A 15,052-nucleotide genomic window follows, 5' to 3' on the forward strand; every position below is an offset into this window, starting at 1 on the left:
GCTAGGTTGGCAGGAGCAGGGACCGAGCAACGGGAGCTCACTGCATTGCGGGGATTCGAACCGCCAACCTTCTGATCGGCAAGTCCTAGGCTCTGTGGTTTAACCCACAGCACCACCTGCGTCCCTAAAGGTAAAGCGACCCCTAACCATTAGGTCCAGTCGTGGACGACTCTGGGGTTGCGGCGCTCATCTCGCTTTATTGGACTCTGGTGCTAATTTTACCATGTTGGCTGAGAGGTTCCCAGTAGAGGCAACTCTTGGGCTGTCAACCCATGGAACTGGAGGCCATGTTGACTCTTCTGAGGTCTCTCTGGTAGGGATAAAATTGGCCCAAACCACCCCTTTGCACAAACGACAAGTGTACAGAGCACCCAGGTCATTTCCAAAGGTGACACGATTGGCGATGTCTCGCTTGACTTGGGCCTGCGGTGCTAAAGTTTACAAAGGTCACTTGGGTCAGAAAAATCATCGGCTTCCCTGATGTCTTACCTGCTTGAATACAAAGTCACAAACTGCCTGGGATATCTTCTTTGGGATTGGGGGTTTGTACTCCTCGCAGACATCCAAAAAAATATTAAGCCTCTAAAAAAAAAATAGAAAAAGAGTCGGTTCATGCCCTTATAAACATCTATGACACAGCCACATTTGTAATTGTGGGATGTTATCCATTGGCGCGGATGTGGGTGGCGCTGTGGGTTAAACCACAGAGCCTAGGACTTGCCGATCAGATGGTGATTGGTTCGAATCCCCGCAACAGGGTGAGTTCCCGTTGTTCGGTCCCTGCTCCTGACAACCTAGCAGTTTGAAAGCACGTCAAAGTGCAAGTAGATAAATAGGTACCGCTCCGGCGGGAAGGTAAACGGCGTTTCCGTGCGCTGCTCTGGTTCGCCAGAAGCGGCTTAGTCATGCTGGCCACATGACCCGGAAGCTGTACGCCGGCTCCCTCGGCCAGTAAAGCGAGATGAGCCAGGGTTACCTTTACCTATCCATTAGCACAGTCAAATACAACATTCCTTGTTTCCCTAAATAGGCAGCGGGAAGTTACTCCAGCCAGTATAGCTTCCTGTTCCACTGGTCTGGAGCGTCCTCCCCCTGCGTGTGACCAGGGAGATGGGCATGACTGTGGCTCACTCCATAAAAGAGCCGAGTCACACAGCCATCTTTCTCTCATTAATAATAATAATAATAATAATAATAATAATAATAATAATAATAATTTATACCCCACCCTCCCGGGCCAGAGCCAGGCTCAGCGCGGCTAACACCAGTAAAATTACAGTAAAAACATAATAGGGGGGAAAAATCCCAATTTAAAAGACAGGTTAAAATGCAAGTCTTAAGGTGGTTAGATTGGTCTCAACTAGGGCCAGGGCCTTTTCAGCACTGGCTCCGACTTGGTGGAACGCTCTGTCACAAGAGACTAGGGCCCTGCGGGACTTGACATCTTTCCTCAGGGTCTGCAAGACAGAGCTGTTCCGTCTGGCCTTTGGTTTGGACTTGGTCTGACCCTTATGTTTCCCTCCCCTTATGGTTTTGATCTAAGGGCTATTATTAAAATGAGGCTGCATTTTAAATGGCATTTTAACCTGTGTTTTAAATTTGTCCCCCCCCCATTATGTTTTTATTGTAATTTTACTATTGTTAGCTGCCCTGAGCCCGGCTGTGGCAGGGGAGGGTGGGGTATAAATAAATTATTATTATTATTATTATGAGTTAGGAAAAAATGTTTAAGATAGCTTTCATTAAAAAAAAACCCAGAGGCTTTTTTGTTAGGCGCTGTGGGTTAAATCACAGAGCCTAGGACTTGCCGATCAGAAGGTTGGCGGTTCGAATCCCCGTGACGGGGTGAGCTCCCGTTGCTCGGTCCCTGCTCCTGCCAACCTAGCAGTTTGAAAGCACGTCAAACTGCCAGTAGATAAATAGGTACCACTCTGGTGGGAAGGTAAACGGCGTTTCCGTGAACTGCGCTGGTTCGCCAGAAGCGGCTTAGTCATGCTGGCCACATGACCTGGAAGCTGTACGCCGGCTCCCTCGGCCAATAAAGCGAGATGAGCGCCGCAACCCCAGAGTCACTCATGACTAGACTTAATGGTCAGGGGTCCCTTTACCTTTACCTATAGGCACTGAACAAACAAAAGAAAACAAAAGACTGTTTATGTATGCAATGACAACAGCAAGGATGCTTCTAGCCCAGAGATGGGAAAAAGAAGAAGTATGAATCAGAGAAGAGGGGCAGACCAAGCTGAAGGAATATGCAGAAATGGTGAGACGGACGATAAATATCAGCAACCAGGAAGACCAAGTATTTTTTAAAAGACTGGAATAACTTTTTAATATATTTGAGAGACCACTGTTGAAATCATTGGCAGCAATACAAGGACACTTGTAACGTAACATGAATTTTAGATTCTATGATTACATAATAGATAGATTACCGTATAAGATGCAGATTTTATTTTTTTTAAGAAATGGAATCCATGGAAGGAAGGAAGGAAGGAAGGAGGTCTGAATGTTCGAAGGAACCTTATTTATTTTTGGAATTGTTGTGTTTGTTGTGTACAACCTTTATGTAAAACCAATAAAAAATTATTTTTTAAAAAATACAAGCTGAAGAAACAAAAAAGATCACACACCTTATAACAATCTGATCCAATACAAACATGTCATAATAAAAACTTAACTTTAAAATAAATGACTTCTATCAAATAATGTAATACTCAATAATCCATTAGGATACAATTGTGTGCAATAAAATTACATATCAGCAAATAATAATACTTAAACAGAAATTCACTCTTAGCGATTACAATAAATAATTCCTAAAATGTAACTGATAAAAATAACAGCAAGTCACAGTGCAGAAAATAACACAAATTGAAAAGCAAAGACGCACAACTTATAAAATTGGTTGTGTTTTTTATATATATATAAAAATATCCCTTTACTTTGGCAATGAGGAAAGAATCCAAAATCTTGCTGTCTCGGAGGACTTGCGGGATCTTCTTGATGATCTCTTCTTGCTTCGTTCTGCAGCGGACCAGAGCTCCTAGCATGGGCCACTGAGCTTTCATCAAGGCTTCCTTCACCTGCAAAAGGACACACACATGGAAAGATTTTCCGTGGAGCTGAGTGCTGCTTTCAAACCAGTGCAAAGGTTCTCCAGTGGGTGGTCACAGACCAGAATGAGGAGCTCTTGGAGGAAATTGATTTTCCAAATCCATATCGTATGGGGGTTTGGGCCCGATTTTGGCACAGAAACTGCTTTCACTGTGTATGACAACCTTTTCCAGGAGAGACATAGGGGAAATGTCTCCCTGTTAATTCTCCTCGACTTCTCAGTGGCTTTTGATAACCACTGACCACAGGGTCTGTCTGGAGCAGCTGTCTTGTATTGCAATGTTGCGAACCGCTCTGAGATCCATGCATGAAGGGCGATGTACACATTTATTCAAAACCCAATGGCGACGATTTAGTTTAATTAATAATAATAATTTATGTATGCGGGACACGGGTGGCGCTGTGGGTTAAACCACAGAGCCTAGTGCTTGCTGATCAGAAGGTCAGCGGTTTGAATCCCTGCGACGGGGTGAGCTCCCGTTGCTCGGTCCCTGCTCCTGCCAACCTAGCAGTTCAAAAGCACATCAAAGTGCAAGTAGATAAATAGGTACCACTCCGGTGGGAAGGGAAACGGCGTTTCCGTGCACTGCTCTGGTTCGCCAGAAGCGGCTTAGTCATGCTGGCCACATGACCTGGAAAAACTGTCTGCGGACAAATGTCGGCTCCCTCGGCCAGTAAAGTGAGATGAGCGCCATAACCCCAGAGTCAGTCATGACTGGACCTAATGGTCAGGGGTCCCTTTACCTTTACCTTTTTTATTATTTATACTCTGCCCATCTGGCTGAGTTTCCACAGCCACTCTGGGCGGCTCCCAATCGAGTATTAAAAACAATTCATTCAACAGAACTGATGAACTTGAGCCAGGGGTACCAGCTTTGCAAAGTCTGACAGTTCATTTATACCTCCAGCGCCCCCTGCTGCTCCCTAGCCGCTTAATAATAATAATAATAATAAATTTTATTTATATCCCGCCCTCCCCAGCCGAAGCCGGGCTCAGGGCGGCTAACAACACTAAAACAGTACAACATTATAAAACATTATAAAAATGAATTAAAATCAAAATTGATGGCAACCATAAACTAAAGTTTTGTAAAGATTGCCAGAGGAGGGAGTCAGGCTGCGCCCTGACCAAAGGCCAGGTGGAACAGCTCTGTCTTGCAGGCCCTGCGGAAAGATGTCAAGTCCTGCAGGGCCCTTGTCTCTTGTGAGAGAGCGTTCCACCAGGTTGGAGCCGCAGCCGAAAAAGCCCTGGCTCTAGTTGAGGCCAGCCTAACCTCTCTGCGGCTTGGGACCTTCAAGGTGTTTTTATTTGAAGATCGTAAGTTCCTCTGTGGGGCATACCAGGAGAGGCGGTCCCGTAGGTACGAGGGCCCTAGGCCGTATAGGGCTTTGAAGGTTAAAACCAGCACCTTAAACCTGATCCTGTACTCCACCGGGAGCCAGTGCAGCTGGTATAGCACCGGATGAATGTGATCTCTAAGCAAAGACCCCGTAAGGAGTCTCGCTGCAGCATTTTGCACCCGCTGGAGTTTCTGGGTCAGTCTCAAGGGCAGCCCCACATAGAGCGAGTTACAATAATCCAGTCTGGAGGTGACCGTCGCGTGGATCACAGTGGCTAGGTCAGGGCGTGAGAGGTAAGGAGCCAACTGCTTAGCTTGGCGGAGATGAAAGAATGCCGCCTTTGTTATAGCTGCAATCTGCGCCTCCATAGAGAGGGAGGTATCGAAGATTACACCCAAACTCTTAACGGACGGTGCTGGCACTAATTGCACCCCCGCAAGAGATGGGAGTTGCCCCCTCAGCCCCCTGGCTTAGCGCCCCCCTCCAAGCTAATCCCATCGGCCCGGAAGGGGAGCTACTCCCTGCTTTGGGCGCGGCTGTGATAAGATGAAACTTTCTTGGTTCTCACCTTCGGTTCCTCGTCATTCACCCAATCACCATCCAAGCGTTGATAGATGGGAATGATGGGGCTGCAAAGCTGAGCTTCTGTCTCTCTTGGGAATGAACACGCTCTCCAGTTTTTGTAGTAATAGTTGATTGCCGCACAGAAATGTTCCATAACTGAATGAGTGAGAAAGAGAGAGAAAGTGTCTGAGAAGCGATTGCTTGGCACTGAAGCAATCGAAAGTCGGAGGTAGTGGGTTCACACTTGGCCACAATGGAAGACTGACCCTTCGCTCTGTCCCAATTCCTAGGAGTGGGGTTAAAAAAATACAGTGGTGCCTCAGGTTAAGTACTTAATTCATTCCGGAGGTCCGTTCTTAACCTGAAACTGTTCTTTCCCCCCCCCCCAATAGATTTTTATTGGGATTTCAAAAGTTACAAAAAGAAAAAAGTAAAAAACATCAATTTAAACAGAAAAAAAATACAAACACAGAACAATACAAAAAACACACACGAAAAAAAGATGCAGATAATTAAAAAAAATCAATCTTTTACATAACTTTCTTTCCTTTGCTTATTTCCTTGACCTCCTCACACCTCCCTTTTTTGTATTCTAATTCAATTAGATATTTCAGCAAATCCTTTCCATCTTTGTTTTTATCCTAATGATTTATCTTAATATGCTATAATTTTACATTCTGTTCTTTCACCAATTAACAATCCATTTTTACTTAATTCTTTATATCATTTCTGCTAAAACCACATTACTTCATTCCAACATCCTTCTAACATTCCTTAATTTTACAATGTTTCACTAGATAAACTTTAAATTTCTTCCAATCTTCTTCCACCAACTCTTCTCCTTGGTCTCGGATTCTGCCAGTCATCTTAACCTGAAACTGTTCTTAACCTGAAGCACCACTTTAGCTAATGGGGCCTCCTGCTGCTGCCACACTGCCGGAGCACAATTTCTGTTCTTATCCTGAAGCAAAGTTCTTAACCTGAAGCCCTATTTCTGGGTTAGCGGAGTCTGTAACCTAAAACGTATGTAACCTGAAGCGTATGTAACCTGAGGTACCACTGTATTTGTCTTGAGGTGGAAATACTGTTAGGCCTGTTATTACTCAGACCCGTGTCACGGGCACAACAATGGGACCTGATCACAAGACTGGCAAGAACCAGTCAAATGGGAAACTAATGGCGGACTGTTACAGTGAAAAGCAACTCTGACATGTACAGCAAAAAGAAAAAGGTGTTGAGTCAGTTGTATTTCATGGGCTGTAGTTGGATGAAAAATGGTGACATGCTGGGCTAGCCAAAGGTGGTTGGGGAGAGGGCAACCAAAATGGTCAAAGGCCTGGAAACAATGCCTTATGAGGAACGGCTAAGGGAGCTAGGAGAAGAGGAGGTTAAGGGGTGATATGATAGCCATGTTCAAATATATAAAAGGATGGTTACAGATAGGTAGCCATGTTGGTCTGCCATAGTCTGGTGACTTCTGTTTCAGTGTATCTGAAGAAGTGTGCATGCACACGAAAGCTCATACCTAGAACTAACTTAGTTGGTCTTTAAGGTGCTACTGGAGGGAATTTTTTGTTTTTATATAAAAGGATGTCACATAGAGGAGGGAGAAAGGTTGTTTTCTGCTGCTCCAGAGAAGCGGACACGGAGCAATGGCTCCAAACTACAAGAAAGAAAATTCCACCTAAACATTAGGAAGAACTTGCTGACAGTAAGAGCTGTTTGACAGTGGAATTTGCTGCCAAGGAGTGTGGTGGAGTCTCCTTCTTTGGAGGTCTTTAAGCAGAGGCTTGACAACCATATGTCAGGAGTGCTCTGATGGTGTTTCCTGCTTGGCAGGGGGTTGGACTCAATGGCCCTTGTGGTCTCTTCCAACTCTATGATTCTATGATTCTAGGGCAAACAACAACAACAACAATTTATTATCTATACCCCGCCCAATCTGGGCGGCTTCCAACAAATATTAAAATACAGTAATGCATCAAACATTAAAAGCTTCCCTAAACAGGGCTGCATTCAGATGTCTTCTAAAAGTCTGGTAGTTGTTGTTCTCTTTGACATGTGGGGGGAGGGTGTTCCACAGGGCAGGTGCCACCACCGAGAAGGCCCTCTGCCTGGTAACTTGGCTTCTCGCAATGAGGGAACCACCAGAAGGCCCTCGGAGCTGGACCTCAGTGTCTGGGCAGAACGATGGGGGTGGAGACGCTCCTTCAGGTATACTGGGCTGGGGCCGTTTAGGGCTTTAAAGTTCAGCACCAACACCTTGAATTGTGCTCAGAAACGTACTGGGAGCCAATGTAGGTCTTTCAAGTGTTATATGGTCTCGGCGGCTGCCCCCAGTCACCAGTCTAGCTGCCGCATTCTGGATTAGTTGCAGTTTCTGGGTCACCTTCAAAGGTAGCCCCACATAGAGCGCTTTGCAGTAGTCCAAGCGGGAGATAGCCAGAGCATGTAGCACTCTGGCAAGACAGTCCGCGGGCAGGGAGGGTCTCATCCTGCGCACCAGATGGAGCTGGTAGACAGCTGCCCTGGACACAGAATGGACCTGCGCCTCCATGGACAGTTGTGAGTCCAAAATGACTCCCAGGCTGCGCACCTGGTCCTTCAGGGGCACAGTTACCCCATTCAGGACCAGGGAGTCCTCCACACCCACTTGCCTCCTTTCCCCAAAAAACAGTGCTTCTGTCTTGAACGAAGGGGAATTTTCCCCACAGTCTGGCACTGGAAGGAGCACAACAATGGTGCCAGGCGAACCGCCCTGTAAAGAGCATTCTACAATCAGGGGGCCACCACCAAATAGGCCCTGTTGTCTCATTGCCTTCCAAACTTCTCTTGGAAGGGGCGCACAGAGAATGGCACAGATGATGGTCTTTAAGGAACAGTTAGCAGTTGTAGGGGCTATACTGGAATGGAAGGAAGATGATGATATTCCATCCCCCACCACCACCCCAAAAAGAAAAAGAATCACTCACCGTAACATATTGCTTCTTTCATGTGGCTAGTCATGGGCCACTTAATCATCATCCTTAAATACACACAGGTCAGTGACAAAAACGGGATACACCTGAGTGCTGAGTGAAGAGACACAAGCAATCTTTCGTTAGAGGATGGTAATGATTTATTACAATTTAGGATCATGAACTCTGGGCAGCCCTTCTGTTGGAGATGCTTCTATATGGGACTGAACTTCAGCTGGTTTTGGTATGCAAACACACAGTCTTCTGTTGCAGTGTGGCCCTTCCTGAGGTTAGATCCCCTAGTGTGGCCTGGGTGAAATTAAACAGAACCAGCTTTGTCAAGTCACTAGTCCTCAGTAAAAAAAAAAATCCTTTTGACAATTTAGAAAATTTAGAAAATATTTAAAGTGACTTTTCCTCAATGGTCTTTACGCTGAAATTTGAAGGTGCCTGGCTCCTTAATGGGGAATTTTGTGGGTGCTCGGGAACCTGGGGGCGCAGGAAACCAGCACCTATGGAAGGGGGAGAGAAAATCCCTCTTTCCAAAGGAAGAATGGTTGATGGAAATCTTGGAAGATGCAGAGAGGGTGAAATAGATGGCGCTGATAGAAGATACAAATTTATTTATTATTTTTAAATTTAATTTATTTAACATAATTATTACAAAATATACTCAAAATATTGCAAATACATACATATTTCGGATAAGCACACACACATATATAAAAAAGAAGAAAAGAAGAAAAGAAGAAAAGAAGAAAAGAAGAAAGAAGAAAGAAGAAAAAATAAAGAGAAAAGAAGAAGTAAAGTTGGAAGAATTTTTTCCAAATGTATTCTACAAATATCTCAATATGAAAATAATAATAAAATTTATTGATTGAATTCCATCGCACTGCACTTCCTATATACAAGATTGTATCTGTTATTCCGTATTTTTCCCATACTATCTCACACAAATATTCTAATCAATAAGTTTTCTAAATCTTTCATAAATTTATTCTAAACACAACCAATACCTCACATTTAATCTTTGTCTACATAAATAATCATTTAAACATTTCCATTGTTTCTGGATTATATTTTTTGGTTTTTGTATTATCAAATTTAGAATCTTTTTAAAGAAGACTGGAAACTCTTTTCTTGTCTGTATAAAAAGTTATTTCCCATATGCGAAGACCACAGCAGAGTTTAAAGTGTAAGAAAACAGAAGAAAAAAATTAAGACGGAACCCTAAAATGCAATTGTATGTATTTTGAGTTATAAACAGCGATGACGGGCAAGTGGGAAGTCACTAGTTTTGTTGAATTGGAATATAATTGTTGAGTAACAAATGCAATTTACTATACGGAAAGAAGATTATTACAATATTATATTGTATTGTAATATTATTACAAATAAATAAATAAATCACAAGTCCTCAGTGTTTCCCCCCACACCCCATATGTAATTTGCATCCTATCTGAGATGGGAATCAAGCCCTTTTTTCCTTCAATGGGAGAACATGCAACAGTGAAGAACTGGAGGGAGCCCTACCGTAGCGAGAGGCCAGGTTCCCCAGGGTTCTGAAGACCATGTGGTGAGGGAGGATCCCAGTCTTGACATTCTTTTGAAGTCTGTACATCACGTCATTGAAAAGAGAGCTTGCCAGAGATAGGAGGACATCATTGGCTTGCTGGACGATTCTCCCAGACGAATCTTCCTAAGGATGCAGAAAGTCTTGTGGGTTGTGGTGGTCAGTCTAGATGATGCTGCCCAGTTCTTGGCCTTCTGTGCCCAGTGAGGGTTGGGATCTAATGGGGGAGCTTGTTGAACTTCTCAGACAAGCTTCTGTGTAAGACAATGACCTGAGCTGGTCACTTAATTTTTTTTTCAACATCCCCAAAGAACAATCTAGGTTTGAAGAACTACAATTAAGTCATGGCTGGCCTTTCCTCCCCCACCTTAGTCACCTTTTCTCGAAAGATTCCATCAACGGTGTCCCTGAAAATTTTTACACATCACTTGGGAAGACAGGCGAACTAATACCAGTGTACTGGAAGAAGCAGAGATCACCAGTGTTGAAGCAAGGATTCTTCAACATCAACTTCGTTGGACTGGTCATGTTTTGTGGATGCCTGATGATCGTCTTCCAAAGCAACTACTCTATTGCAAACTTAAGAATGGAAAGTGTAGTGCTGGTGGTCAACCAAAGAGGTTCAAAGGCTCTCTCATGGCAAATCTAAAAAAAAAATGTAGTATAAACGCCGACAATTGGGAAACACTGGCCTGCGAGCGCTCCAGTTGGAGAACACCCTTGACCAAAGTGTCATGGGCTTTGAAGACACTCGAACTCAGAACGCAAGGGAGAAACGTGCTAGGAGGAAGGCACGCTTGGCAAATCCACACCGTGATCAACTCCCGCCCAGAAACCAATGTCCCCACTGCGGAAGGACGTGTGGATCCAGAATTGGCCTCCACAGTCACTTACGGACTCACTGCTAAGACCGTGTTCACGGAAGACAATCTTACTCGGCTACGAGGGATTGCCAAAGAAGAAGAAGAAGAAGAAACTAAAAGGTCTCAAATGTAGCCCTAACTAGATGGGATAGAGAGTCAGACACAAGGCTGCCATTTTCAAAGGCAACTCTCTCTTCTTTGAGATGTACAACAGTCACTCTTAACTAACCAGAAAGGTCCCTGAAAATTCTTGTGAGGATATTCAGATTAAAGAGTTACAGTCAACATTCATCCTACTTCAAATGTTCTCATTGACATTATTGGAATTGACTGCCTTAGTAGAGCATGTCATTTAAGGCGGCGAAACATAATTTTTGCAAATTTCATATGTGAGGGGTCTTAAAAATAATTTTGTGTGCGTGAGGAATTCAAATCTGCTATTATTTTTGTGACTGGACAATATTTAGCTTGGTGAGTCTACGTTTGATGAAGAAGCAAAAAACTGCTTTTGGAAAACCAAAGAATTTTAATTTTGCCTACTGGAAGGTTATGCTAAATAATAATATGCTAAATAATAATGTCAGGTTATGCTAAATAATAATATCAATAATAACTGCAAGTACTTGGCAATCATTTAAATGATGCTATGCAATTTTACACGTTTTACTTACCAAGCAAAACTAAATTATATTAATGTAACCAAAAATATATTTTGAATTCCCATGTCGTGTTATAAGCACCACTAATTTTTTGGAATTTGAAAGTTTAAAAATTCGACACGCCCTGCTCCCTTTGGCCCATCTGCTCTGAGTAGGGCTTTGATACAACCCAAACATGATGTCAATTCTGTTCCTACCTCCTTTAGCATCTCCACCAACACATGGATGGTGGCATCAATGTTCGGTGGTCCAGCCCATTGGATGAGACTTTGGGCAGCCAGGTCAGCATTTTGCTCAGCGCTGCAGCAGATGTAGTTGTAAATTTCTGAAAGGCAACACGGGTCATTGTACTGGTTGTCACGGATGGGTGTGCGTATCTGATCTGCTGGTTATGAAGAACCACGAATGCAACAAGTGCCTCTTCCTCAAGCTTTGAGGGCAAAGCAAGGTGGGTGTGGTGGGTGTGGTTCTCCCCAGGTGTCACCTCTGAGGGGGGTGACAAAATGCTGTGTGGCACTCAACGCCTGTGAGAGATGCTTTGGAATCTCCGCTCCGCCAAGCCGATAAGGCCTCATCTTCCTCTGAGCTGAGCCTTTGAAATCGCCTCCGACATGTTTAATGGCCTGAGCCTTTCATAAGGCCTCAAGCACCTTCTATCCAGCAGGGTTCCCAGGATAGGGAAGGATGAGAGGTCTGAGCTACATTGTAAAGAGTTTCATTTCTAAACTATGCAGAACAGAAAAGACATCCTCTCTCTATGAAAGCAGAGAGCAACTGAACAAAGGAACAAAAGAAACAAGAAACCACTAACGTCACATCCCGTCTCCTTTCCCATGAGAATCCCAGGAATGTAAACAGACTCCTGTGACTCCACGCAGCTGCACAGTGATAAGAACAGAAATAACAGCGCAGGCTTCCAAAACAGTCCAGCTGCTGGCTCAACCTCAGCTGTAGGGCAGCAGGCAGACTCCTTGTCGCAAAGCATGCAATCTCTGCAAAATAAGCTCAATAAAGCTCACCAACTCTGGCTCCCCTCCAGTGGCGTAGCGTGGGTTGTCAGCACCCGGGGCAAGGCAAGTAATTTGCACCCCCTAACCCGTGGATTTGCGCCCCCTAACCCTAACCCCCAGATGTTGCGCCCGGTGCGGCCGGGCCCCCCCCTGCACCCCCACGCTACGCCACTGCTCCCCTCCCAAAAAATATGAAATAAAGTCAAACCATTTTTTGCAGGCAAAAATAAAAATATTCAATGGGGGGGGGGGACAAGAAATTTTCCGCATGGGGTTCCACCTGACCTTGCTACGCCACTGCTCCTTTTTGTCCTAATTAACTTAATTTGCTCATTTATTCATCTTCTTTAAATATATGCTCTTGTGAAACTGCAGGTTATTACAATAATCCTGCCAATGTTGTTATCTGTTTACAATTTATCTGTAAATATTCAATAAACCATTTCCATTCTTGTATAAAAAGTTTGTTATCTTGATTTCTGATTCTTCTGGTAAGTTTTGCCATTTCTGCATATTCCATAAATTTTTGTATCCATTCTTCCTTTGCTGGGACTTCTGCTTCTTTCTATTTTTGGGCAAGTAGCATTCTTGCTGCTGTAGTCACATACATGAATAAGTTTCTATACAGTTTAGGTCGTTCTGTCCCTATAATTCTCAAGAGAAAAGCTTCTGGGGTTTTTTTTACGAACGTTATTTTAAACATCCTTTTCATTTCATTCTATATTATTTCCCAATAAGCCTGTCAGCGTTATGAGAATGAAAACAACAATATGCCCCCTCCAAGCTGTAACAAGATGTAGCTGTTTGCAAGTGTTACATTTAGTTTGACGTCATCCTGCACACGCAGTCTTCAGTCCTCTCCTGGGAGAGGGGGAAATGTTCTATTTATTTTGCATTTAAAGACGAACCTACCAAATTTTCACTTGTTCAAAACTATATGTGAACCAATGCACAACCGTTCTGCAGAATTTGCACTTCTCCGAAATCCGCAGTGGAGTTGTCCAAACAAGAAACGTGTATGGTAATATTATTCTACGGTAAAGTGTCTCCACAGAAGTATGACTTAAAATAACATCAAAAATTGCATTATATTAGGGGAAATTGCTTTGCAAAACTGCACACAAAATGTGCATGTTAGGAGAAATTTGCAACAACAACAAACAAACGATGAGCTTTCATAGAATCATAGAATTGTAGGATTAGGAGGGATACTCAGGATCATATCATTCAACCAACAGCAATGCAGGGATATGCAGCTGTCAAACTTGCAACCTTGTCATTATCGGCACCTCACTCTAACCAGCTGAGCTATTCAGTTTCACAAGGTCTTTATAAATTGCAAACTGAGACGGCAATGCAGAGAACTGAAGATAGGGGAAATGAGTAACTGAGTGAAATTGAAACGGACAGTTTCACTCATTCCTCCTCTCTCCTCACATGTCTTCTTCCTTCTCAGATACTTGCAGCTTTAAAAGTTCTTGTCGGGGAAGGTTTGTAAAATGGTGAGTAGGTGACAATCTGGGCCATTTTGCAGGTGAAAGCTCTACGGTGATAACAAGTTCTTGCTTGTTTTGTTCTTGCAAGAATTAAGTAAAGTGTGGTGTGTTTTTTTAAAAAAAGAAAATAATTCTGATTGTCAAAATGGACATTGCTATTCCTCAAGGATCAAGATGTGCTAAGTAGGAATGATGGGAATTGTAGGCCAATTGGGGGAGGCTAATTCAAAAGTAGAGACATCACCTTGCCAACAAAGGTCCGTATAGTTAAAGCCATGGTTTTCCCAGTAGTGATGTATGGAAGTGATAGCTGCACCATAAAGAAGGCTGATCGCCGAAGAATGGATGCTTTTGAATTCTGGTGCTGGAGGAGACTCTGGAGAGTCCCATGGACTGCAAGAAGTTCCAACCTATCCATTCTGAAGGAAATCGGCCCTGAGTGCTCACTGGAAGGACAGATCCTGGAGCTGAGGCTCCAATACTTTGGCCACCTCCTGAGAAGAGAAGACTCCCTGGAAAAGACCCTGATGTTGGGAAAGATGGAGGGCACAAGGAGATGGGGACGACAGTGGACGAGATGGTTGGACAGTGTTCTCAAAGATACCAGCATGAGTTTGACCAAACTGCGGGAGGCAGTGGAAGACAGGAGTGCCTGGCATGCTCTGGTCCAGAGGGTCACGAAGAGTTGGACACGACTAAATGACTAAACAACAACAACAACAACAATTCAGAATGACTGCCTCACCTACCTCTCATTGTCTTTAAGTCACCAGATACATCCATGACAGACACCGTCAGTCAACTATCACACCAGTTCACAGGCCAAAGGGCTGCCTCACAGCTTTTCCAGGAACTCGGAGCCAAGTAACAGGGCAAGCCTGTGCATGTTTACTCGGAAGTAAGTCCCACTGAGTTGAAGGGGGCTTACTCCCAAGTAAACGTGCACAGGACTGCAGCCCGAGTGGAAAGCAAACACAGCCGGGGATTCCATTGTGATATGGGTGGTGATGGTGTCATACTTTACTAAAGCAACCTGACCAATGACGGCCCTGGAATCGATGGGGGATTGTTGACACCATTAAGACCTGGAGATTATTGCCTCAGACCTGCACATCAGCCCTGTGTCCTTGGATATACACACCAGTGCCTCTAGCAGGAAAGTTATGGCGAAGTTATGGATGGCGGCTAACAGATTGAGGTTGAATCCTGACAAGACAGAAGTACTGTTTTTGGGGGACAGAAGGCGGGCAGGTGTGGAGGATTCCCTGGTCCTGAATGGGGTAACTGTGCCCCTGAAGGTCCAGATGCGCAGCCTGGGAGTCATTTTGGACCCACAGCTGTCCATGGAGGCGCAGGTCAAATCCATGTCCAGGGCAGCTGTTTACAAGCTCTGGTAAAGTGTTGGTGCTGACCTTTAAAGCCCTAAACGGCCTTGGTCCAGTATATCTGAAGCAGCGTCTCCACCCCCATCG

The 15,052-nt window shown here is 44.2% G+C and overlaps 1 protein-coding gene across 6 annotated transcripts in view; it reads right to left on the bottom strand.

Moving 5' to 3' along the window:
- LOC309339814 (maestro heat-like repeat-containing protein family member 2B) overlaps positions 1 to 14,557 on the bottom strand; it is a 90,812-nt gene extending 76,255 nt beyond the window's left edge. For all 6 annotated transcript variants that reach the window (XR_014155553.1, XR_014155554.1, XM_081858281.1 and 3 more), the window contains exons 1-7: positions 14,330 to 14,557; positions 11,272 to 11,399; positions 9,513 to 9,678; positions 7,995 to 8,093; positions 5,027 to 5,178; positions 2,946 to 3,086; positions 490 to 582 (exon numbers count right to left, since the gene is read on the bottom strand). Coding sequence is in view for 4 of the 6 variants with exons in the window: in XM_081858281.1 (XP_081714407.1) it covers positions 490 to 582; positions 2,946 to 3,086; positions 5,027 to 5,178; positions 7,995 to 8,093; positions 9,513 to 9,678; positions 11,272 to 11,399; positions 14,330 to 14,363 (813 nt within the window). In the remaining 2 variants the exon portion in view is untranslated. The remainder of the gene's footprint in view (positions 1 to 489; positions 583 to 2,945; positions 3,087 to 5,026; positions 5,179 to 7,994; positions 8,094 to 9,512; positions 9,679 to 11,271; positions 11,400 to 14,329) is intronic.
- Positions 14,558 to 15,052: the final 495 nt, after the last annotated feature.

Source organism: Podarcis erhardii (genome assembly GCF_964252035.2).
Source record: "Podarcis erhardii genome assembly, chromosome: 1".
Taxonomy (NCBI): Eukaryota; Metazoa; Chordata; class Lepidosauria; order Squamata; family Lacertidae; genus Podarcis; species Podarcis erhardii.